Raw genomic sequence first — 24,476 nt, forward strand, 5'->3', positions numbered from 1 at the left:
AGGGCAGAAACTACATATTTTCCACAGTGGGGTCACTGAGCCTGGCACCATAGCTGGCGCAAAGTAGAAATTAAATAACCTTTGATGAATTCATAAAGAATCTCAGCATCAGAGAAAACATTTAATGGACTAAAATAGAGGCCACCAGCACTAAGTTCTAATCACCTACTTAACTGAGCAGCAGCAAACTCACAAAACTGACATTTAAAGATACACACATCCTTTCTCTGACTACATCCAGGATTATCACTTAACAACTCTTCCACTGCCACCCCTCTGACCCAAGTCATTGGCTCCTTTCTGGGTCATTGCAACAGGTTCCTAACCAGTCTGCTTGCTTCCTTTCTGGTCCCTGTAAAGTCTTTAACGGAGTAACAAAACAAAGTCTTTAACAAAGTGACAATTCCTCTTAAGCAAAATTCAGATTATTTCAATTTCCTATTCAAAGACCCCCAATCATTCCCTGATTCACTTAGAACAAAAGTCGAAACCTTCACAGTAGTTCTATGTGCTTACTGCGCTTCCTCTCTGACCTCATCTCCTACTCCATCCAACCCAGCTTGCTCACTCCAGTCCAGCTGCCTTGGTCTCCTTGTTTGCCTACCTCAGCTTGACCTCAGAACCTTTTCAGTGGCTCTTCTCTCTGTCTAAAATGATCTTCACATTTTTGCTCAAAGGACATTTTCTCAGTAAGCTCTGCTCTAACCCTTACAATTTCTTCCCACATTCTCTGTTCCTCTTACCTTTTTTTAGTTCCAAAGCACTTGAAAACTCCTAATATACAATGTAACACTTACGATATTTTATTTCTTGTTCTCTACCACCTAGAAGGTAACATCCCTAAGAAAGGATGGTTGGTTATTTTTTTCTATATTATTGCTATATAATGTTGTGTTCAGTGCATAGTTGAAGTTAATACAAATTGAATGAGAAAAAAAACAGAATAATGGGAGGAAAACAAAGCATGCAAAGTAAGGGTTACATATTGAATGAGGAAAAAAAAAAAAAGAACTATGGAGGGAAAACAAAGCAGGATACATTGTGTGCTTTAGCCTTAATTAATTTGCTCTGATTTACTCACTTGTGCTCAGTGCAACAGTTCCCTCCAGAGGAAAGACTGAGATAGAGTCCTGCTTTCACAGCTCTCCTGAGACCTCATTGGGTCTTCTCAAATCCCTGTGAATTTGGCAGAGATGCACAGTACTAGCCCAAGGCCTGGTCATTAGGTGTGAACTCAGGGATTGTAAATAGCAGCACCCCCCTCCATGTTTCTTCTACTGTGGTGCAGAACTCATTTATTGAGAGATGAAAGAAGAAGTAAGAGGTCAGGTATCACATCCAGGAGACTTATTAAAAGTCCTGTCTCCCAGCACTTCCAGGAAGGGATCAATTCAGCTGGGGAGAGAGTTCCTTTTAAACAAAGCTTCTGAGCAGAGGGACAAAGTCATTGTCATCATATAGGGAGGCAGAAGAGCCACCCCCAAGGACAGGCCCTGTCTCACGGTGACCCCTGGGAAAGTGAGGCCAGGCTTTGCAGGCCTTCCTTTGGGTCCTCTTCCTGGATCATCTGCAGTGGTTTTCCTTTATTTAGTTTTTCCTCCAGAGCCAAGTAGGAGTGAAACTGTTTTTAAAAGTTAAGCATTTACCTTAGTTAGACAATTGCTTAATGGCTAGGAAAATTCCTTCACAAGGTGACTGGGTCAGAGACACAGCCTGTCTTAACCCTTCTCATAAGAGAGGGGACAGGCTGTTTCAGGTTCCTATGAGACCCTTCTCTCTGAAGTGGAGGTCATTCAAAGGCCAGGTGGCCCATTCCAGGGAGGCCCTGCAAAGCCAAGTGGGTGGGAACACCCTGACCCACTGATCCCACATACCTCCTCACAGCTGGTCCCCTTCATGCACTGGTACAAAATCTACTTTATTTACTCACCAATTTCTAGTTGCACTTCTTCACTCTCCAAACAAGATACACAACCAACAGTGAAGTTGACCAGCAGTATCTCCTATCTATCAGAGGTAAGGATTTTATCTCTGTTTGGGGGGTATTATGAGCTTTCTGTAAGTGAATGATCAGGAAATGGGAGTAGGACCCTAGTTAGGAAATGTAAATGGTTAGGAAATGTTATTTGTTCCCTAAGTCTTGGACATGTCATTAATGTTGGTCTCATTTATTCAACAAATAATCATCAAGGATATTCTCTAATTGAGGGGCTGTGCCATATACTGAGCAAACACTGCGAATAAGACATAATCCTTATGCTTAAAGATTAGCATTAAAATATTTGACTGCAATAGTCTGGGAAGCTACTTACTCTGAGAGAAGCAAGGCAAACTTCTGGGAGGTAGTAACAGAGATGTTAGGAAGTACCAGGAAATTTTAACTGAGAAAAAGGATTAGAGCATAAGGAATGGGAAAGGGGAAAGAAATGGCACTTTCTAGGAAGAGGAGCTGCAAGTGCAAAAGCCTAGAGGCAAGAGGAAACACAATTTCCTGGAGAATTTCAACTGAATCAACATGGAGGGATTTGGGGTCCAGACAGGGACAGAGGAGGGTGCAGAGGCTAGGAACCACAGGCAGAAATGAGGCAGGGGAGGTCAGCTGGCCAGATGATGAACTGATTTGGAGGGCAATCGATAAAGTATGTTAATAGCCAAAAGGGAGGAACAACTTAAACGTCCACTGACAGATGAATGGCTAAAGAAAATGTAATATAAATATAATGGAATTTTATTCAACTATAAAGAGAAAGAAATCTGGTCCTATGCTACAACATGTAAGAAATTGGTATACACTGTGTTAAGTGAAGTCAGCCACAGAAGTCTAAATACTACATGATTTCTCTTATGTCATCTAAAGTAGTCAAATTGTAGCAGAAAGAATAGTGGCTTCCAGGGGCTGCTGGGATGTGGAAAAGAAGAGCTGCTGTTGAGTGAGTATAAAGTCTCAGTCATGCCAAATGGGAAAGTTCAGGAGATCTGCTGTACAACATTTAAAACTTTAAAAGAGTAGATCACATGTTGTTTTTACCACCAATAAAAAAAAGAGAGTAATTGAACAAAAATCTCTGTAAACTGGTTTCTATATAGTGCTCATACTTTATATTTATTGAGAATCTATCAACATTCAGAAAACTAAAATCATGGCATCTGGTCCCATCACTTCATGGCAAATAGATGGGGAAACAGTTTTTTTGTTTTTTGGGGGGCTGACTTTATTTTGGGGGGCTCCAAAATCACTGCAGATGGTGCATGATGCAGATGGTGACTACAGCCATGAAATTAAAAGACACTTATTCCTTGGAAGGAAAGTTATGACAAACCTAAACACCATATTAAAAAGCAGAGACATTACTTTGCCAACAAAGGTCCGTCTGGTCAAGGCTATGGTTTTTCCAGTGGTCATGAATGGATGTGAGAGCTGGACTATAAATAAAGTTGAGAGCCGAAGCATTGATGCTTTTGAACTGGGGTATTGGAGAAGACTCTTGAGAGTCCCTTGGACTGCAAGGAGATCCAACCAGTCCATCCTAAAGGAGATCAGTCCTGGGTGTTCATTGGAAGAACTGATGTTGAAGCTGAAACTCCAATACTTTGGCCACCTGATGCAAAGAGCTGACTCATTTGAAAAGACCCTGATGCTGGGAAAGATTGAAGGCAGGAGGAAAAGGGGATGACAGCAGATGAGATGGTTGGATGGCATCACCGACTCAATGGACATGAGTTTGGGTAAACTCTGGGAGTTGGTGATAGACAGGGAGGCCTGGTGTGCTGCAGTCTATGGGGTTGCAAAGAGTCAGACACGACTGAGCAACTGAACTGAGATGAACTCTGTGACTATAACCATAAAAATATAAGTTAAAATATGACATGTAAAATAGTTATGAAAATTAAAAAATCATGAGACCACTGAAACAGTTACAAAGAGCTAAGATCACTCCTACTTTACACGTGAGAAAAATGTGACAGCTACATGTTAAAATAAGATCATGTGATCAGTAGGAAAGATATAACTCAAGCCAGGGAGTTTGACCTTGCCTTGTGTTTTATTCACAATGTCTTAGACAAGTCAAAGTATTAGGTATAAATCATTATCACAAAATATCAACAAAAAGAGGGTGAGTGCTAAATTGGTGGTAGTAAGAAGGACACCATGATGAAGAATCAGCAAACTATGCACTTTGCAAGAGAAAACAGTCCTTGAATTCCAAGCTTTCACATAAAGTCCTATCCATTCTATTCACTTACTCACTCTGAGAAAAATAGATTCTCCATTATTATGAAAGTTTCTAGTCCCTTAAACATACTAAATTCTTCTATTTATCACCTACTAAACTAGCTCCTTAGGACTGAATTCCATCTCAAGAATCATATCAGTTACCAATTGTTGATGCTACTTCCAACATGAATCTTGACTCTATCATATCTGTGCCATTTCCCTGGTCCATCTTACCTGGATGACCACAGTCACCTCTGCACATATCTCCCTGGGTCTGTTCTTGCCCAACTTCTACTTGTACTCCTCCATGGGACTATCAGGGTTATTTTTTTTAAAGTATGAATCACTCTTGTGTATACAGATTAAAGACACCCCTTATATGTGGAATCTAAAAAGAAATGATACAAATGAACTTACAAAACAGAAACAGACTCAGGGACTTAGAGAATGAGCTTATGGTTGCCAGGGGAAGGGAGGGGGGAAAGGATAGTTTGGAAGTTTGGGACAGGCATGTAAACATGTTTATGTATGGCTGAATCCCTTCATTGTTTACCTGAAATTATTATAACTTTGTTAATTGGCTATACCCCAATACAAAATAAAATGTTAAAAAAAAAAAAAAAACAGCTCTCAATTAGAGTCTATATGGGATTCCATGGAGACTCAGTGGTAAAGAATCGGCCTGCAATGCAGGAGAGGTGGGTTCGATCCCTGGGTCAGAAAGATCCCCTGGAGAAGGAAATGGCAACCCACCTCAGTATTCTTGCCTAGGAAACCCCATGGACAGGTAGCCCGGCAGGCTACAGCCCATGGGGTCACAAAAGAGACAGACATGACTCAGTTAACAAACAACAACAACAGTAGTCCATATTCCCTGAAAGGCCAAACAGGACTTGGAACCTGTTTCTCTCTCCAAGCGTCTCTCGTTCAGTACCGTCCTCACCAGTTGTCCTTCAGCTTCTTAGAAATTACAAGCTCTTTCCTGTTTCAAATATTCTGCATATTTTATATTGCTCAGGTAGCTCTTCATCCCTCCTCAATTGGGTAATTTACATTTGTCTTTCAAAACTGAGCTTAAAATTCACAGACTCAGAAGGCTTTCTTTAACTACCAATCTACATGAGAACCACTGTCCATTTTTTTTTCCTTTAGGATGCTTTTCACTATTTATAGTTACATCTATTTTATTTATTTATTGGCTATGCCACGAAACTTGTGGGAACTTAGTTCCCTGACCAAAGACTGAACCCAGGCTCTGGGCAGTGAGAGCGGGGAGTCCCAACCACTGGATAGCCAGGGAATTTTCCACCCACCTTTCAATGCTCCTTATGAGTGTAACTGAATGTGGTCAGGTATTTTATATACTATGTACTTCCCTGTATGAATGGGAGCTAGCACAGTGCCTGGCACATAATAGACACGAGAGGGAATGGTTCTTTCTCTCTTCCAAAATTTTCTTTTACATCAAGGTAACATGGGTTTGGGTAGACTCAGGGAGTAGGTGATGGACAGTGAGGCCTTCGATTCATGGGGTCGCAAAGAGTCGGACACGACTGAGTGACGGAACTGAACTGAACTGAATGTTAATCCTTAGCCTCTACTCTCTCCTTTCTTCTCAAGTTTCAGGGAGGAAGTTAATCTAATTGGAGAATGAACCAGAATAAAATTCTCTCTTTTTCTTAGAAGATTCAATGACCAGTACTTGTATCTCTTGTTCTCCTGTTCCACCAGTCATTCTTAGGTGGGAAGTACTGACCTGGTCCTGCACTGCTTGTGACTGAAAAGGTAATTATGTTCATTTTGAGGTTTAGGAAGTCCATTATCCACTGACACAGAAATTACATCCCGTAATTTCTGTTTTATGAAAAATAGGGTGATGTTTTGGCTACACAAATATCTCCTGTCTCAACTGCTTCACAACCTGGGTGGGAAAGAGGGAAATATATGTTGGGCCTTCTCAAAGATGCTGCATCTCCTGAAAAGAAGGGAAGGAAAAAGAAGCTGGATACCATATGTCTGGGCTTCCGAGGTGGTGCTAGTGGTAGAGAACCTACCTGCCAATGCAGGAGATGTAAAGAGACATGGGTTCGATCACTGGGTCGGGAAGATCCCCTGGAGGAGGGCACAGCAACCCACTCCAGTATTCTTGCTTAGAGAATCCCTTGGACAGAGGAGCCTGGTGGGCTACAGTCCATAGGGTCGCAAAGAATTGGACGTGCCTGAAGCTATTTAGTGCACTCCATACGTCTATATGCCTAAATTTTCCCTTTAATGTTTCCCATTGGTTAGGTTGCTCCTGTTTCTCAAGAGAAGGAAGTGGGATGGTGAAGCAGAGCAAATGCAGAATTACTGCCCAAATGGAACTTGCCTAACATTGAAGGAAACATCAGAAATGGGAAAGAAAAGTGCTATTTTAACAACATGTTATCAGTACATACTTGGTGATTTAATTTATGAATGAAAGACTAATACATGGTATGATAAACTGAGCAACTAATTTCTTTTGGTCAAGGGCTGTAACATTGTAAAGGCAAGGAGTCCCCAGTGACCACATCAGAACTACCTTACCTGATTTTTCATAATTTCAGATAACGAAAAAAACCACAGAATGGAGCTCTATAACTCCACCTTGGAAAGTGGTTTCATCTTGGTGGGGATTCTGACTGACAGTGGGTCTCCTGGACTGCTCTACACTACAATCTCAGTCCTGTACACTCTGGCCCTAACCAGCAATGGCCTGCTGCTCCTGGTCATCACAATGGATGCCCGGCTCCATGTGCCCATGTACCTCCTGCTCAGCCAGCTTTCTCTCATGGATTTGATGCTTACATCTGTAGTTATTCCTAAAACACTTGTGGATTATCTGCGTGGAGAGAATGCCATCTCCTTTGAGGGCTGTGCCCTTCAGATGTTCCTAGTACTGACCCTTGGTGGTGCAGAGGGCCTCTTATTGGCCTTCATGGCCTATGACAGGTACGTAGCCATTTGTCATCCTCTGAACTACATGGTGCTCATGAGGCCCAGGATCTGCTGGCTCATGATGGCCACATCTTGGACCCTGGCATTCCTGAATTCTGTGATACACACTTCATATACCATGCATTTTCCTTTCTGCATGACCCGGGAAATCAGGCACCTCCTCTGTGAGATCCCACCCTTGCTGAAATTGGCCTGTGCAGAAACCTCCAGATACGAGTTCATGGTGTATGTGTCAGGTTCCGTCTTTCTCATGCCTTCCCTTGCTGCTATACTTGCCTCCTATACATTTGTCCTAGTTGCTGTCCTCCACATGTCCTCAGGAGAAGGAAGGCAGAAAGCCCTCTTCACATGTTCTTCTCATCTGACTGTGGTGGGAATGTACTACGGAGCTGCCATGTTTATGTATGTCCAGCCCGGCTCCTACCACAGTCCCCGACAGGACAACATCCTCTCTGTATTTTACACCGTCATTACTCCAGCACTGAACCCTCTCATCTATAGTCTGAGAAACAAGGAGGTAATGGGGGCCTTCAGGAGAGTATTGGGGAGGTTTTCTTTTATCCAGGATGGTGGCTGCCAGTGTCATATTGAAGCCCTACAACTCCTAGATGGAGCTTCATATCCGGTCTTGGTTTTATGTGGTTCTTCTACATTATGAACTCTTGCCTGGAAAATCCCATGGACAGAGGAGCCTGGTAGGCTACAGTCCATGGGGTCGCAAAGAGTTGGACACGACTGAGCGACTTCACTTCACTCTACATTATGAAAATCCTGAAAATCTGCCACATTAGTCCTCATTTGGTCTTAGAGACACAATTTTGTCTCCATCAGCTCTGTATTTTGATAGTTAAGAAGCATTCATTTCTCTGATCAATATTCCAGGATATGTTTGAAATTCTTTTTCTGTTCTGACAGAGTGACCTTACATTTTACTTCAGTATTTTCTTTTCTTACCCTATGACAATCCTACACCCAATCACAGAGAAAGTTAGCCAGATTTTTTGGACAGCTCAATTTAAAGCAGAAATAAAAAGTAGAGAGGAAAATGAAGATAAAATGAAGATACAAATGTTGAATTTTACTTGTTGCTATTGACAGAATTTCTCAGTTCTTACCTTCTTATTAGTAAGCATTTGTAGTCATATAATATTAGACACTTTACTGTGGGCAGACCTTCCCAGGTTTATATCAGTCCTAGACACTGGGAAAAGAAATTCTTATCAGTTACCTATGCCTTGGTTTCTGCATCAACTCCTCAAGCTACTCATGTTGTATCAGGACAGCCAAGTACTTTCTTTTCACCTTATTTACAAATAAATCACATTATAAATTATTGATGCCTTAAAGGTCATATGTGAAAGCAGCCAGCACACTTGGTAATGAGCATCATAATTCAAGAGCTCCCTGCTGGGAACATACTCCTTTAAAGCCTCAGCCCTGATTGGTACTCCTGAATAGGAATTAATGGTCAAAATCAACATCTGAAATGGAAGCAGTCTTACCAATGGAAGCATCATCACCACTTACACGTTTCCCAGTGACCTTGTTTTTCCTTTATGACCTCCTTTCTGCCTCAGACCCTTTGAAGATTTCTGAAATTTAAAATTAAATTATGAATTTAAAATGAACTCCTCTGCTCCACATACCTTGCCTGGAAACTTTTAGCTACTCTGTAATGCTTGAAGCTAATTACATAAGGAAACAAATTTTAAAAAGATACCTTTCCATGAAAAAAAAAAAAAAAAAGAACTAATATTTCCTTTGGACAAGATTTAGCAAAGATACAATCTATCAGCAAGTTCTGTGGTATTTTTCTTTCCCTAAAAACATCCCAGTTTTCAACACTCAAATATTCCACTCTGGTCCCAATTACCATTATCTCTGCCCTGGACTTTTACTATAGCAGATTACTAACTGGTCTTCATAATACCAGGAGCTAGATAATATACCCTTATTTTAATGCATAATGTATCCACAAGTGATATATACATATGTACATATGTATAAGGGCTTTCCTGGTAACTCAACTGGTAAAGAATCCTCCTGTAAGGCAGGAGTCCCTGGTTCAATTCCTGGGTTGGGAAGATCCCCTGGAGCAGGGATAGGTTACCCACTCCAGTATTCTTGGATTTCTCTGGTGGCTCAGACAGTAAAGAAAAGAATCTGCCTGCATTGCGGGAGACTGGGTTCCATGGAGGAGCATGGCAACCCACTCCACTGTTCTTGCCTGGAGAATCCCCATGGACAGAGGAGTCTGATAGGCTAAAGTCCATGGGTCACAGAGTCAGACATGATTAAGCAACTAAACACAGCACAGCATGTATATATATAAATAAACTAGTTCTATATATGTACATATAACATTCTTACGTATTCACCATCTAGCATTAGCAACACCACTGACGCCTTTGCTTCTCTTCCCTAGTCTCATCTTTCTGCCTCTTATCAAATGTTCCAGGTCCTGATGGCAACAACACAGCCCTTAGCTGTTTTATCTCACCACACACACATCACAATCTGGATACGTAGCTAGGTTTGTTTATTACATTTTTCTTTCAATTTTTATGAATTTATTTTAAATTTTTTATTTTATTTTAAATTACATAAAATATTTACCTGATTAAAAAATCAACCTATGAAGTAATACCTCTCCCGAGAAGTCTAGCTGGTGTTTTTGCCCTCTCCAAACTCTTCAGTCCCATTCCCTACAGCTAATGATATATACATGCTGCTTGCATAATAACTATTTTTTTGAAATTTATTGAGATTATGTTTGTAACAATATTTGTGAATGTTCTATGTACACTGGAAAGAGATATACTTTTTATTATGATAGCTTGCAGTTTGATATGTATTTGTGCTTTTTAATTGATTGTATCTTTAGCTTTTTTATTTTTGCTATTTTTTGTCCATTTGCTCTGTCTTGAACTGGGAAAGGTTTATCAAAATCTCCTCCTTTATATGTGTATTTCTCTATCCCTCATTGCAGCTTCTGTACAGTCTGTTTTTTAAAAGTTATTATTGGATATATAAATATTAGTTACTTTAAGCCTTTAGAATTATAAAGATTAAAGCAGGACAAATACAATCCCCATTTCACAGATAAAATGACTGCTTCTCAGAAAGAGTTGATGGTTTTCCATATTTATACAACTATGAAGTGTTCTAATTAGAAATGATCTCTCCTTTGTTTCTGCTGGACAGATTATCTTTATTCAGTGCTAACTGAGTGAATATTACTCTAATTTTCAGCTGCCTTTAACAGAGAAATCATCAGCGATCTGTATTGTTCAATTACCCTTTGACATCATTGTAAAAATGTATTATTGTTGATTGTACAAAAGTAAAAACAAAGTAGCATCAATGAAATAACTGTGAATTAAAAAAAGTCCATACACATCGCTATAGAATTGTGACATATTTTTGAAGATCTATAGCTAACAGAGTGCTTCCCTGATACTGAGCTGGTAAAGAATCTGCCTGCATTGCAGGAGAACCCGCTTCAATTCTTGGGTTGGGAAGTTCCCCTGGAGAAGAAATAGGCTACCCACTCCAGTATTCTTTGGCTTCCCTGTTGGCTCAGATGGTAAAGAATCCGCATGCAATGAGGGAGACCTAGGTTCGATCCCTGGGGTGGGAGGATCACCTGGACGAGGGCATGGCAATCCACTCCAGTCAGTATTCTTGCCTGGTGAATCCCCATGGACAGAGGAACCTGGCTGGCTGTACTCCATGGGGTCACAAAGAGTCGGACACGACTGAGTGACTAAGCACAGCACACAGCACATAGCTAACAGGGAAGAAAGAAAATGAAAGTCGCTCAATCGTGTCTAACTCTTTGCGACCCCATGGACTGTGAATTCTCCAGGCCAGAATACTGGAGTGGCTAACCATTCCCTTCTCCAGAACAGGAGAAACATATCAAAATATGCTTTTGATATATTATAAAAAAAATAGCAAACAGGAGAAACATATCAAAAGAAGAAATAAATCAATCAGTAAGTACACAATCAGATATGTGTGCCCATGAGTGTGTGTATGTGTGTACCCCAAGATTTACACAACAAGAGTTTTTACTCCCAGATGAAATATAAATAACTTGTGTGAGAAATAAATCCTGATCAAAAGTCCCTGGACTTTGATTTTTTCTCTAATTGCCATCATAAGACTTTTCTTCACCCATTTGCCCTAAGGATAAGATATTCCAATAGCTAACTTTCTACTCCAACAATTATAAAGTTGAAATTGATTAAATATGTTCCCATTCCTAGAAGAAAATAGGGCAAAATTCCTTAACACTGGTCTTTGCAATTATCTTTCGGATCTCAGACCAAAGACATAGACAACAAAAGCAAAAGAAACAAGTAGGGCTACATCAAACTAAAAATCCTCTCCACAGCAAAGGAAACCATCAGAAAAATAAAAGGGAAACCTACAACACAATGGGTGAAATATTTTCAAATTGTATTATATATATATATGTCTAACTTACTTTACTAAGCATTATATTTTCTAGTTCCATCCATGTTGATGCAAATGGCAGTATTTTTATGGCTGATTAACATTTCAGACAGAGAAAGATAAATACTATATGACATCAGTTATATGAGAAATCTAAAAAATAATCTCGATAAATCTTTGTGGAAAACAGAAACAGACTCACAGACATAGAAAACAAATTACAGTTACCAAACAGGAAAATGGGGTACGGAGGACAAATTAGGAATATGGGATCAACAGATATAAGCTACTACACATAAAATCGGTAAGCAACAAGGATTTCCTGTATAGCACAGAGAAGTATACCAAATATCTTATAATAGCTTATAAAGGAATATATTCTGCCAAAAAAAAAAAAAATCACTCTGCTGTACACTTGAAACTAACACAATATTATGAATCAATTATTCCTCAATTAAAAAATGAACTTAAAAAGGAAAGATAAAATTTTCTTTACAATATACTCACAAATTGAAAATATAACATGACAAACAGATTTGAATAAAGAAAAAGCAACAAAGATGTAGTGGAGATAATTTGACAGAGTGAATCAGTCCTGTTTCTCTGGATAGTTGTAAGGACATATGAAATCACAAGGAGATTTCATAAACCAGAATACATAATGATTTGATTGAAAAAAGAGGTAAAAATTATCAAGGAAGAAAGATAAGAAAAATTTAACCACATATCTATAATATAAAGAATGCAGTTTGGATTCAACAGAAAAATTACAATAAGAAATATGACTTGACTGATAAATTTTAAAAATTACATCTGAGCAATAAATAAATAATTTTCCTACTGCCAGAATAAAAAGGAAAGAAAAATAGATGGGAAAATTTAGTAGCAAAGATAATAAATGACTGCAGCATTTTTCTTTTATTAAAAAGAACTAAATATCAATGAGTAAATAAAGCATTAAGTTGTTTAAATCTAGTATGTTTTAGAAAAGTATGGATCTGTCTTTAGCATATAGTTCAAACATTTGATTTTTACATAAAGTATCTCAAACCTGTTATTTTCTAAGACGAGTTAAGGTTTTGTAAAAGGTAGCCATAATATCCTCAAATTAACAATAATTTTAAAAGCAGTTAAAGCAAGAAATATGAGAAAGGATGCATATTTCCACTTTTCTAAGGATTTAAATTAAAGGGTGGACAAATGCCTGTCGGCATATATTTTACATATTGCTTCTGCTCCCAAGAAGAGAAACTTGATTCTTTCTCATATTCAAAGCCTATAGAATTTTTTCTTTGATTAGAAAAAGTCTGGGAATTAGAGGATATTCACAGAACTCAATCTATGATTATAAACAGAAAAAAGAAAAATCTACAAAAGATCCCATGGTATCTCATTGTGTAGAGATAATAAAGGGAGCTGTGCTCAGCGATAGATACCCTGGGGATCTCCTGCTGTTATCATCTCTCAGGACCTCATCTTTTATGATCCTTTCAGAGAAAGACTCAATTCAGTGCTGGTGCTTAAAAAGTAGTGTAAAATTCACCCAAGAAAACAGTCAGAGATTGAAACAGAATCCATGGAAAAGTCCATTTCATACCCAGCTGTTAGGAAAGAGGACTGAGAATCACTGTCATCCAAAACCAAACTCTGGATGTGCAGCTTGGATCTCTGGATCTCACTCTGCTGGCCTCACTGGCAGGTCCGCTTACTTACAGCACCCCGTCTCTAGAACAAACTCATCCTTGGTCTCCAGGTAAGAAGGAGGAAGATGCTGAAGGCATCAAGTCTCTGCAGAACCAGAGTTTATCCTGGGAGAAGGGCTGTGTCTTTATTTTTACAATCCACAGTCTATTTGAGAAAAGAGATTTTTCTTTATCTCTCTTCTCATGAATTCTCACTATTAGAAATCTTGCTACTGGGCACTTACTGAGGTGGTCAGCTTGTATGCTAAAAGGCACAAGAAATCAAAAGATCCATTGTCTCTCAAACTCGCTACCCCTTTCAACTATGAGAATCTTCCTGTGTTCTTACCTTCCATCCCTGCTACATAGGTGTTCTCTTCCTGTTTCACATTTTCCACACTCTCTGGGTGATTCCCACTGAACTCACAGGAAAATACCTAGGACACAAGACAGAGCTTCTTGAACCGTACTAGGCATTATCTGGGAGGTGGGAAGAGTCCAAGCACAGGAGTGCTAGTGTTAGGTGTGCGACACTTCCTGCTCCAGCACCTAGTATTCAGGCTGCTGCCACATTGCATGTGTGCTCTCGCGCGTAAGAATGAAAAAGAGAACAGGATGCGTATTGAGGGTCTGTTCCTATTTCTACTGGAAGAGGAACAACTACCACTGACACCTCTCTCTTATACCGGTGTTCCAGGTGGTCACACCTAGTGTTACTCCCTCTTCGTGGTCACAGGATCCCCTCACCCCAAAGATAACATGAAGCTGGGCCTGCATCACCTCTGTCTTCCAAATTTCATACTATGCTTTTAAAAGGATTATTACCTTAGGAGTGTTTGAGTGCAGGTTTGTGACAGTGCCTGTGAGTATGAGAGGAATCTATTCGTTTCTGCATGTATTCAGTCATTCATATACTAATTCAGTCAGTGAACATTTCCTAAAAATTTACTATATACTGGGTGATGCAGTCATATGGATTGAGATAGGATTTTTACACTGAAGAAACATAAAACCTAGTCTGGGAGACAAGCTTGTGAACAAATAGTTATGTGTAAATTAATAAGAACTTTAAAAAAGCATGTACTTATATACATATATCAAAATTCATCAAATTGTACACATGAAATATGCACAGTTCATTACAAGTAAATTTATAATGATGAAGCAGTGAAAAACAATGGGCTTATCAGAAATCATTGGGAAATGAAATCAGTAGTGGATTATTTTGGCTACTGAGGTGGCAGTTTATCAGTGATTCTCTTGTGTATTCCCTTTACATTGTATCAATGTAAAAGTTATTTGTCATTTTGTTTTACCAATTCCTCAAATTATTTCCTGACTCTGCCTTCCTGGTCCCTCAAGGCCAATATATTATACAGTTGGTTCAGGGTGGATCCATTGCATTTCCATCTGGATAGATATTTATGAATAGAAACCTCACTGTAACCATGTGGTCTTTGAGTCCTACTTAGCAGTTCATGAGCAGGTGGTCCAGTCACAACTGATCAGGCCACATTTGTCCTATATTGCCAATTAGATGTGTGGTTTTATCTGTGAAAACAAACCCTTGTATGTTGGCAGTCTTTGACTCCCCCCACCCCCATCCCAAGATGTCCCTGCCAGGTAGCTAACTTTCTGCTCTGACATCTCCTTCGTTGTAAAGGGCAGTTCTAGGACTAGTACTTCAGCCTTTCCCTGGAATATCAGACTCCAGCCCTGATTCCTAGCCATTTGCCCATGACCCTGCTACCTTCCCTAAGTCTTTCTAAACTCTTTCCCCAGGAGCCTGGATTCAGCAGGTTATTCCTTGCTTGTTCCTGAGGTAAAGCTATAGACTTTGACTGGTGTTTCCTGCCTGGTTGCAGAGTATTGAACCAGTGCCTCATGCACCTCTCCGACTGATTGGACTTCTGATGCATCTGCAGCATGAGGGAGCTCGAACATGGTTACGCCAGATAAGACCCTGCCACTCTGCAGGCAGCTGTTGTGGCTGCACCGGGTCACCACAAAAGGCCCTCCCTATTTCCCAAGTGCGTGGTGCTGCCTAAGTCTGGACTGGTCTCCACTGTCCTGCCTCTCTCATGCAGAAGTCTGATCATGCCTTACTCTTGAGCACTTCCATCAAACCTTGATTCTCTGATCCAGTGAAGAATTTAGGACATAATCAGGACAGTGGATTATAAAATCATATAAAATGGTCTCATAAAATTTTCTTTCTACTTGGAAGGATGGTACGGCATCTCTTGGAATCACAAAGGGAAAATTAATTATTTGTTCTTCTTCTTGATGAAATAAAAGTGAAAGTCTGCTGACTAAAAAGTAAACTACAAAAAATAAAAACCTGGGTTCTCTACTAAATGCAGAAAACTTTATAATTTTTCAAATCCACATAATATGTTAGTGTTCTTTTTAGACAGCTTTTGTAGAAATATGGTGGTGGAAATTTTTAGAAATTCGTGTCAAATATTTATAAGAATTTTTAAAAATCAAATACATTTTTTATTCCAGTGAGATCTTTACTTTCAGGATCTGATGCTCAAATGTAGTCAGATTTTTATGGCTCTGTTGATGCTTATTGTGTAGCTAGGAATAAACATCCATGGGCACAAAAAACCAAACCTATCTGACTGAATTCATCTTGCTGGGCCTTTCTTCAGATCAGCAGACCCAGATCGTGCTATTTGTGATATTTCTCATCATCTACCTGCTGACTGTATTTGGGAATCTGCTCATCATACTATTAATTCATATTGACTCTCGATTGCACACACCAATGTATTTCTTCCTTAAAAACCTGTCATTGAGTGATCTCCTTTTCTCTACAACAGTTGTCCCACAGATGCTATTCCATTTGCTGGTAACAAGAAAGACCATTTCGAAGCCAGGGTGCTCAATTCAGATGATTTTTTTTCTAGTAGCTGGGGGTACAGAAAGCTCCCTGCTAGCAGTGATGTCCTATGACCGCTATGTGGCTGTCTGCAAGCCCCTTCACTACTCCACTCTCATGACCCAGAGGATTTGTGTTCAGCTGTCCATAGGATCTTGGACTAGTGGAGCGCTTGTGTCTCTAGTAGATACAACATTTACTTTATATCTTTCATACCATGGCAAGAACATAATTAATCATTATTTTTGTGAACCTCCTGCACTCTTGAAGTTGGCTTCAGAAGAAACTTACAAAGCTGAGATGGCCATCTTTGCCATGGGTGTGATAATTCTCCTCGGTCCTCTCTCCCTTATCCTTTCCTCTTACTGGAATATTATCTCCACTGTGATTCAGATACGGGCAGGGGAGAGGAGACTCAAGGTCTTTTCTACATGTGGTTCTCATCTCATTGTTGTTGTCTTCTTCTATGGATCAACAATATTTACCTATATGCGTCCAAATTCCAAGAAAATGAATGAGGGGGATAAGGTGATCTCAGTGTTCTATTCAGTCATAACATCTATGATGAACCCATTCATTTATAGCCTAAGGAACAAAGATGTTAAGCAGGCATTTAGAAAAGTATTTGGAAGATAGAGTCCCTTAGAGCCAATGATCTCTGTATTGACATACCATTATGGGGATGAAGACATTTTAAAGTGATTCAACATCTGTAACAGCTTTCTCTCTGAAGTGTCTCTAGGCTGATACATCAGTAAGGCACATACAGGTGCCCTTGCACATCTAGAATGTTTCAAGTTTGTCTACTGCATCTTGATCAAGATTATCCTTGGTGTTTATTGATTACTTGCCTCATAATAATAATAATAATCTATTACTAATCTATTATAATTATTAATGTAATTATTGATATAATAAATATAATATAATTATTAATATAATATAATAATATAATATTATTAATCTATTATTAATCTAATAATAGATTATTATTATGATGATACAAGTAAAATAGAACTTTGCTGTTATATTGTGTAGTATAATATTATATTGATTATATTTATGCATTACATTATATGAATACTTAAAAATATTGAATAGGATCTTTATTTACACTGCACTATTCATTCACTAATCCATATTCACCCAGTGATATTACCTTTTGATTCTAAACTTCACAGCTAGTTGTCAGTCTCATCCCATGCTAACATCAAATACAGTCTTCTACAGGTCTTGGAGTCCTACGCTAGACTCTAAAAGTTCTAGTGAGAAGATATCAATGACTTTTTTTCCCCTGAAACTCTGATACTGGACCCTTGGCTTTTTGTTTCATTTCCTGCAGTCTCAAAATACTCCTATAGCCAATAGCACATGGGGGCGCTGTTGGCTCAGACAATAATGTGTGGGACCTCAGATTCCAGTAAATATGGTACATCTTCTGTATATCACGCAGTTTCTCTCCAAGGGTCATTGCCGGTAAGGGAACTGGAATGGAGAGGAACACTGCCCACATCAGAACTCTCAGGGCCTTTACCTGTGACACCAATATGCCACAGCTGCTCCCCCTCAGACATGCTCTCCCCTCTTCTGCAGATTTGACTTGCCAACACCCATCAGTCCTCTCTTTTGGAAAGTGGAAGAGAATCACTGACTATGAGAAGCAATCCTAGAAGGTGAAGATTGCTCTGTAGGGTGAAAGGATGCTTTTAGTCTTTGCTAGCTCTGCTGTAACCCTCTGTAAGAGCAGAGGCAGCATCACCGACAGACCTGTGGCTTCTAATCAACTCCCAGTCTGGTACACTGCCCTCATGAAAGTCAAATTTGCCACACCGACTTCCGACAATTCCAGCTTCTATGTCCATGACCTTTTGTGAGTACCCAGTGCTGTTCATTATATGTGACAAGGCCCTTGCTGAATTGAATGCATCGTGTAGAATGATCCTGCATGGGAGAATAAATCTGTGCAATACTAGATCCACCATGTACATAGATGTATATTGTTTTTAGATTATGTGAACCAGCATGCACCTATACAAGGAAACAAAATCCTGCTCCAGAGATTATTTGAGAAACTATGTTATAAACAACAGCAACTACTTACACATGCTGCTGCCTCACGACCATTCAAAAGCTCAGTCCATTACTTGCTCTTTTCTTTCCATTTAGTATAAGGGAAGTTGTAGCACATAATTGGAATGATTGTTGCAAAAGTGGCCATGGTTCACTTTGAGTTATAGAAAACTCAAACAGGATAAGAAAATACAGATACTTAAATACATTTTTAAAAGAAAACACCCACCTCTGACTGGATGCCAGACTATTGATGACTGTGCAGCAGAAAGTGAAGTTGCTCAGTTGTGTCCGACTCTTTGCGACCCCATGGACTGTAGCCCACCAGGCTCCTCCATCCATAGAGTTTTCTAGGCAAGAGTACTGGAGTAGGTTGCCATTTCCTTCTCCAGGGGATCTTCCCAACCTGGGGCTCGAACCCAGGTCCCCCACATTGCGGGCAGATGCTTTACTGTCTGAGCCACAGAATATAGATGAATTAAAGCATGTGAGAAACTAACAAGCTCCTGAAGTCACCACAATCTGGGAACTACTCATGTTTTCTAGAGAAAATAGTTTTCCAAGCCTTAAAAGAAATAAATTTCCTTTCATTATTCTACAGGTTGTATGACTGTTATTTTTGTGTTAAATCAACCCATATAATATTGCTTTCAATAGCACAGTTTATTTATGCAATGAATATCTAATTGATTTATTAACTAAATATTTATTGCGATCTCTTCTAGGTGCTGGATATATAGGACTGGACAGCTTAAAATTCCTATCCCCACTGAATTTACATTTTAGAAGAGGGTGATAAAAATGAATAAACAATAAAACACATAATATGTCTGATGGTGATAAGTGCTTTGAGAAAATAAAAGCAAGGAAAGGCAGGCTGCCGTTTTAAGCAGGTGGTCAAGAAAGACCTTTCTGAGAAGGTGATATTTCATTAAAGGACATCTTGTATCTTGTAGAAATCAACATTTGTGCTGTGACCAGAAGGTTGAGAAGAAAGAACCAACCAAGAAGAGATTTAGAGAGGAGTGTTTGGGCAGAGAAAACACAGAGTCTAAAAGGCTTGGATTGGAAAGAGTTTTTTTGCAATAAGGAGAGAAACAGATCAGAATGTTTGGAGGCTGATGAGTGACAGGGGGAGTGCAATGAATGAGGTCATAGACAGAAGCAGAGGGCAGATTGGTGGGGTGTTGGTATTAGCTTCCTAGGGCTGCCATAACAAATTTCCACAAACTCTGTGACTTAGAACAATAGAAATTCATAGTTCTGGAAGCGAGAAGTCTGAAGTTAAAGATATCTGCAGATTATGCTCTCTCAGAAGGCTCTAGTGGAGGAGACTTCCTTGGTTTGTGGAACCATAACTCCAGTCTCTGCCTTTGTCTTCAAAATGCCTTGCTCCTTCATTCTCTTTGTCTTCCTCTTTTCTGAAAAAGGAATCCTTCACTGGGTTTAGGGTCTACTAGCTCAGGATGATCTCATCTTGAGATTTCCCATAATTACTTCTGCAAAGAACTTTGTTCCAAAAAAGTCACATTCTGAGATTCCAAGTAAGCATCTTTTAGGGTGACACAATTCAATTCATTACAACCTTGGATGTCCTGGAAAAAAAGTGTTTGATTTTATGTTCAATAGAAAGTTATCCCAATATGCTTTTAAAAATTCCCTTTGAGCATTATATGGAGAATGGATTGTAAGTGGACAAGGATGGAAGCAAGAAAAGCAATCAGTAAGAGTGAGCTTTGCTCTGGTAACCCAGGAGAGAGATGATGGTCTTAACTAGACTTCTAGCAATGGAGAGGTAGAGGAGATGGTAAGACTTAGGAGTAGATAAGAAATAGAGATGGAAAAAGAGAGGAATGAAATGTCTCTGCCAAGGCTTTGAGCAATTGTGTGTATAATGAAGAGGACTCAAAACAGGGGGAGTTTGGTTGGAAAATTAAGAATTCTCCTTTAGAATTATTTATATAGTCCTGTATTATATGTTTAGTTCTCAAAGTCTTCTGTATTTGAATAGTTATAATAAAGCTTTCATTTAAACAGTCATGACATCTTAAATTGCATCTTGTACCTCTAGTTTTTTGTCCCATTAGCTGAAAATAATTAAAGCATTCTTAGTATAGCTGCAGACAGGGATTCTGAAATCTCCTGGCACTTTTTCGATTGGGAGGTATCATCAAAATAATGCAGCATATACGTATGTCAGCTGTATTTCACATGATTCATACCGTCATTATTGAAAACTATTTTAAAAATTCTGACAGAACTTGGAGACCTCAGAGTTCCTCAGACTGATCTGGAAAACAGTAGTGAAGAAATTGACATCAGGTAAGATTCAGGTATTTCAGTTTGTGATTACCATAAAAAATGCCCCAGGGTATCTGTCATTGTAGAAAGGTTAAAAAAAAAAAAGAGGTAAAAGTGCAGGTTGCTCCAGGGAACGCCCTGTTTACAATAGCTCTTAGGATGTTAGGTCTAAAGACTTCCTTCAAGGAAAATCCTCCAGAGAAGTTTGAACTCTTAAAGAAAAGGCACATCTTGGCTTGGTATAGAATAAGACTTATAGCCCAGGTGATGTCCAAGCCTTCAGAATATTTTATAAACTGCAGTGGAGGTTGACTATTAGGATATGGATTAGCAGACTGCAGAAACCACAGCTTTCTTCATTCATTAACTTATCTCTTCATCACTGATCCCACCGTCCTGTGTTTGCCTCACGCACCCATCACCCAGGTGAGAGTGGGTAGGGTAACTATGGAGCATTGATTCTCTTAGGGAGTCTGAAATCTCGAGTCTGTTCTTTGGAATTGGGCTTTGCCTTTCACTCTCCTGTTCCTCTCTCTTTTCAACCCGGTTTCCAGAGAGAATACTTGCTCATCTTTTGCAGCTTCTCCTGAATAACGGCCTCATGAATTCTTTTCCGCAACTCCAAGGAGGAGGATTAAGCTATTAACCGGGGATACTAGAGTGATTGCAAGGCTGTGGATACCCACTGCCTCAGAGGCAAGAGATGAGAGTGAAGAGGTAGGCAGAAAATAGAGAACAAAAGATTGAGTGAAAGATTACTTATTTTCTGCATACAAAACAATTTGTTTTTATTAGAGATATAAAATCACATAAAAATGGAAAGAAAAAATTTATATAATCCCATCACCCAGAAAGACACACATATGAACACCTTGGCCAGGCAAATTTTTAAATATAAAATATTTTTATAATTCACATTTCATCTTAAATATTTTGCAAAATTTTGATATTAAATAATTTTACAGTTTTTCAGGGACTGCATAGTATTCCATCATTTGGATGTTCTATATTTGATTTTTTGAGAATATTTCTTCTTTTAAAGAGTTGTACTTATAATACTGTAACAAAATCCTCACAGATTTATTTTATCCATATTGTTTTTTGATGAAATAGTATTATATTTATTCATGACAAAATAGTAAGTCTGAATTTACTTTATCAAAGTATACTGCTCATTTTAATGCATTTTCTCTATGTTGACAAATTACCCATTATGCAGGTTTTAATATTTTTGTTTCCAAAGAAACAAGAACTTCATTATCATTGAATACTACAAATTTTAAAAATTCATGCCAATGTGATGGTCAAAAAGACATCTAATTTTAATGTGCTTTTTCTTGTATTGAGATTGAAATTTACTAATTATGAATTGTCAACTCATGTATATACCTTTTTCCTATAATATTTGTAATTTATTTTCTGGTAATCATTAGACTTTTTATACTAATTATAAAATTAATATCAAGAATATTAATCCTTGATCTCCTACATTTGCTAAAGTTAATTTTTCCATGTTGTTGTTTACTTTCAAATTTTGTTTTGTGAATGTGAATGCATTAAAAACTTTTCCCCAGCCTTACTGAGGTATAACTGACAAAAATTGCATATATATTGCATATATTTAAGGTACACAATGTGAGGTTTTGATGTATGTAAACATTGTGAAATGATTACCAAAATCAAGTTGATTAATATATTTGTCTCCTCACAGTTACTTTTGGGGGGGGAGAAAAATTAAAATCTATTCTCAGCAAATAAGTGTACAGTACAATATTATTAACCATAGTCACTGTGCTATATATCAGAGCTTCAGAACTTACTCATCCTGTCTGATTGAAACTTTTTACCCTTTTATCAACATTTTCTTATTTTCCCTACTTGCCAGTGCCTGGTAACCACTATTCTACTCTTTGCTTCTATGAGATCAATTTTTCAGATGCCACGTACAAATTAGGACATAAAGTACTTGTCTCTCTGTCTCTGGTTTACTTCAATTGCATAATGTCCATCAGGTTCATCCAAATTGTCACAGATGGCAAAATTTCCTTCCTCTTTAAGACTGAATAATATTCCATTGCATATGTGTGTGGGGGTCTGTATCACAATTTCTTCATCCAATCACCCATGAACAGATTCTTAGGCTCTTTCCATAATCTTGGCTATTGTGAATAATGCTGTAACGAACTTGGGAGTGCAGATGCCTCTCTGAGATGCAAATTTCACTTCTTTTGATCATATATCCAGAAGTGGGACCACTGGATCATTTGGTAGTTCTGTTTTTAATTTTGAGGGGAAATTCCATACAGTTTTTCAAATTGCTTCCCACCAACAATGTAAGTGTCCCCTTTTCTCCGAATTCCATCAAAATGCATTGTCTTTTGTCTTTTTAATAGTAGTTCTCCTGATAGGTGTGAGATTATTTGTCATTGTGGTTTTATTTATATTTCCCTGATGATTAGTGATACTGAGCCTCTTTTCATATCCCTGTTGGCCATTTGTATGCCTTCTTTTGAGAAATATCTATTCAGTTCTTTCACCTTAAAATCAGGTTATGTTTTTTCTTGCTATTGTCCTGTTTGAATGAATGTGTAAGATTAAAATTGAAGTAAACTAAGTTAGGTTTTTTTATAGTTTGCAATTCTGTTGTAATGCTCAGAAAGGTATTCTACTACATGAGACCAATGGATAGTTACCTTATTTTTAAATGTTTAAGGTTATTTATATGTGTGTGTCCACGTGTAATGAACAGACACATATCCTTCACCCTTCTGTAGTGTTTTCTTTGTAGTGAGTGAAGTGGACACATTTCAGTTGCTTGTCAACTCTAGGCATACCTCAGAGATACTATGGGTTCAGTTGCAGACCACTGCAATAAAGTGAGTATTGCAATAAAGTGAGTCCTGTGAGTTTTTTGGCTTCCCAGCACATATAATAAAAGTTATATTTACACTAAATATACTAAAGACTATTAGGGGTACCATGACATTATGTCTAAAAAAACAATGTACATGCCTTAATTTAAAAAATACTTTATTACTAAAAATGCTAACCATTATCTGAATCTTCAGCAAGTTATAATCTTTTTGCTAGTGGAAGGTTTAAAATATTGCGAGAATTACCAAAACACGATACAGATGCACTAATGCTTTCAGAAAAAAAAAATGGTGCAAGTGGACTTGCTCAACTCAGAATTGCCACGAATCTTCAATTTATTTAAAAAAAAAATGCAGTATCTGCAAAGCATAGTAAGGTGAAGTGCAATAAAAAAAGGTATGCCTGTGGTCAATCATTTCAGCATGATTTGCTGAATAATATGTGCTTTACTGACTTATCAGAAGCATTTACACAATTCTTGCACAGCCTTTGAAGGTTCTAATTTTTATTCTGATCCGGTGATATATCTTTCAGCTTTTACATTATTCTAATATTATCTTCATTGTTACAATTTATATTGTTTGTACTGTATTATCATTGTAATTCCTTCAGGTTTTTCATTTTAAATAATTTAAATTTTCTTCTTTACTTAGAAAATGCAGGCTGCATTGTACAAGTCAAAGAGTATAGATAAGGTTAAAAAATAAAAGTGTGATCTCAGTCACTTGCCCTGCTCCCTCGAGAATTCTACTTTCTGGGGATAATCACTGTTAACAAATTAATTTCTATTGATCAACAAATCATGTATACAAATTATTCTTCTATAGCACAATAGACTTTGTAAGAATCTTTAAATATGGTTATTTTTATTTTTTATGTTTGAATTTTGAGAAAAAGCTAGGTTCTAATGTCAGACTTATATGACAATAATTTCTCTTTTAGACTTTCAGCAATAAAGGAGCTTTTAAATAGCTATTTGTATATTTTATTATCTCAAACTCTAATA

At 38.2% G+C, this 24,476-nt stretch overlaps 3 protein-coding genes across 3 annotated transcripts in view; all 3 read left to right on the forward strand.

Moving 5' to 3' along the window:
- Positions 1-24,476, forward strand: part of LOC122694965 (interferon-induced very large GTPase 1-like) — a 1,416,129-nt gene that overhangs the window by 1,026,865 nt on the left and 364,788 nt on the right. The window lies entirely within an intron of this gene.
- On the forward strand, positions 6,825-7,853 carry LOC122701921 (olfactory receptor 2AG1-like). The gene has a single exon (XM_043915367.1). It carries the CDS (start codon positions 6,825-6,827, stop codon positions 7,851-7,853), a length of 1,029 nt encoding a protein of 342 aa, XP_043771302.1.
- Positions 15,938-16,861, forward strand: LOC122695222 (olfactory receptor 2D3-like). Its single transcript, XM_043904853.1, has one exon. It carries the CDS (start codon positions 15,938-15,940, stop codon positions 16,859-16,861), a length of 924 nt encoding a protein of 307 aa, XP_043760788.1.

This window comes from Cervus elaphus, chromosome 1, assembly GCF_910594005.1.
Source record: "Cervus elaphus chromosome 1, mCerEla1.1, whole genome shotgun sequence".
Classification (NCBI taxonomy): Eukaryota; Metazoa; Chordata; class Mammalia; order Artiodactyla; family Cervidae; genus Cervus; species Cervus elaphus.

What these genes read in the sequence shown, in the direction of transcription:
- LOC122695222 (XM_043904853.1), top strand. Translation starts at nt 15,938, where the DNA reads ATGGGCACAAAAAACCAAACCTATCTGACTGAATTCATCTTGCTGGGC.
- LOC122701921 (XM_043915367.1), top strand. Translation starts at nt 6,825, where the DNA reads ATGGAGCTCTATAACTCCACCTTGGAAAGTGGTTTCATCTTGGTGGGG.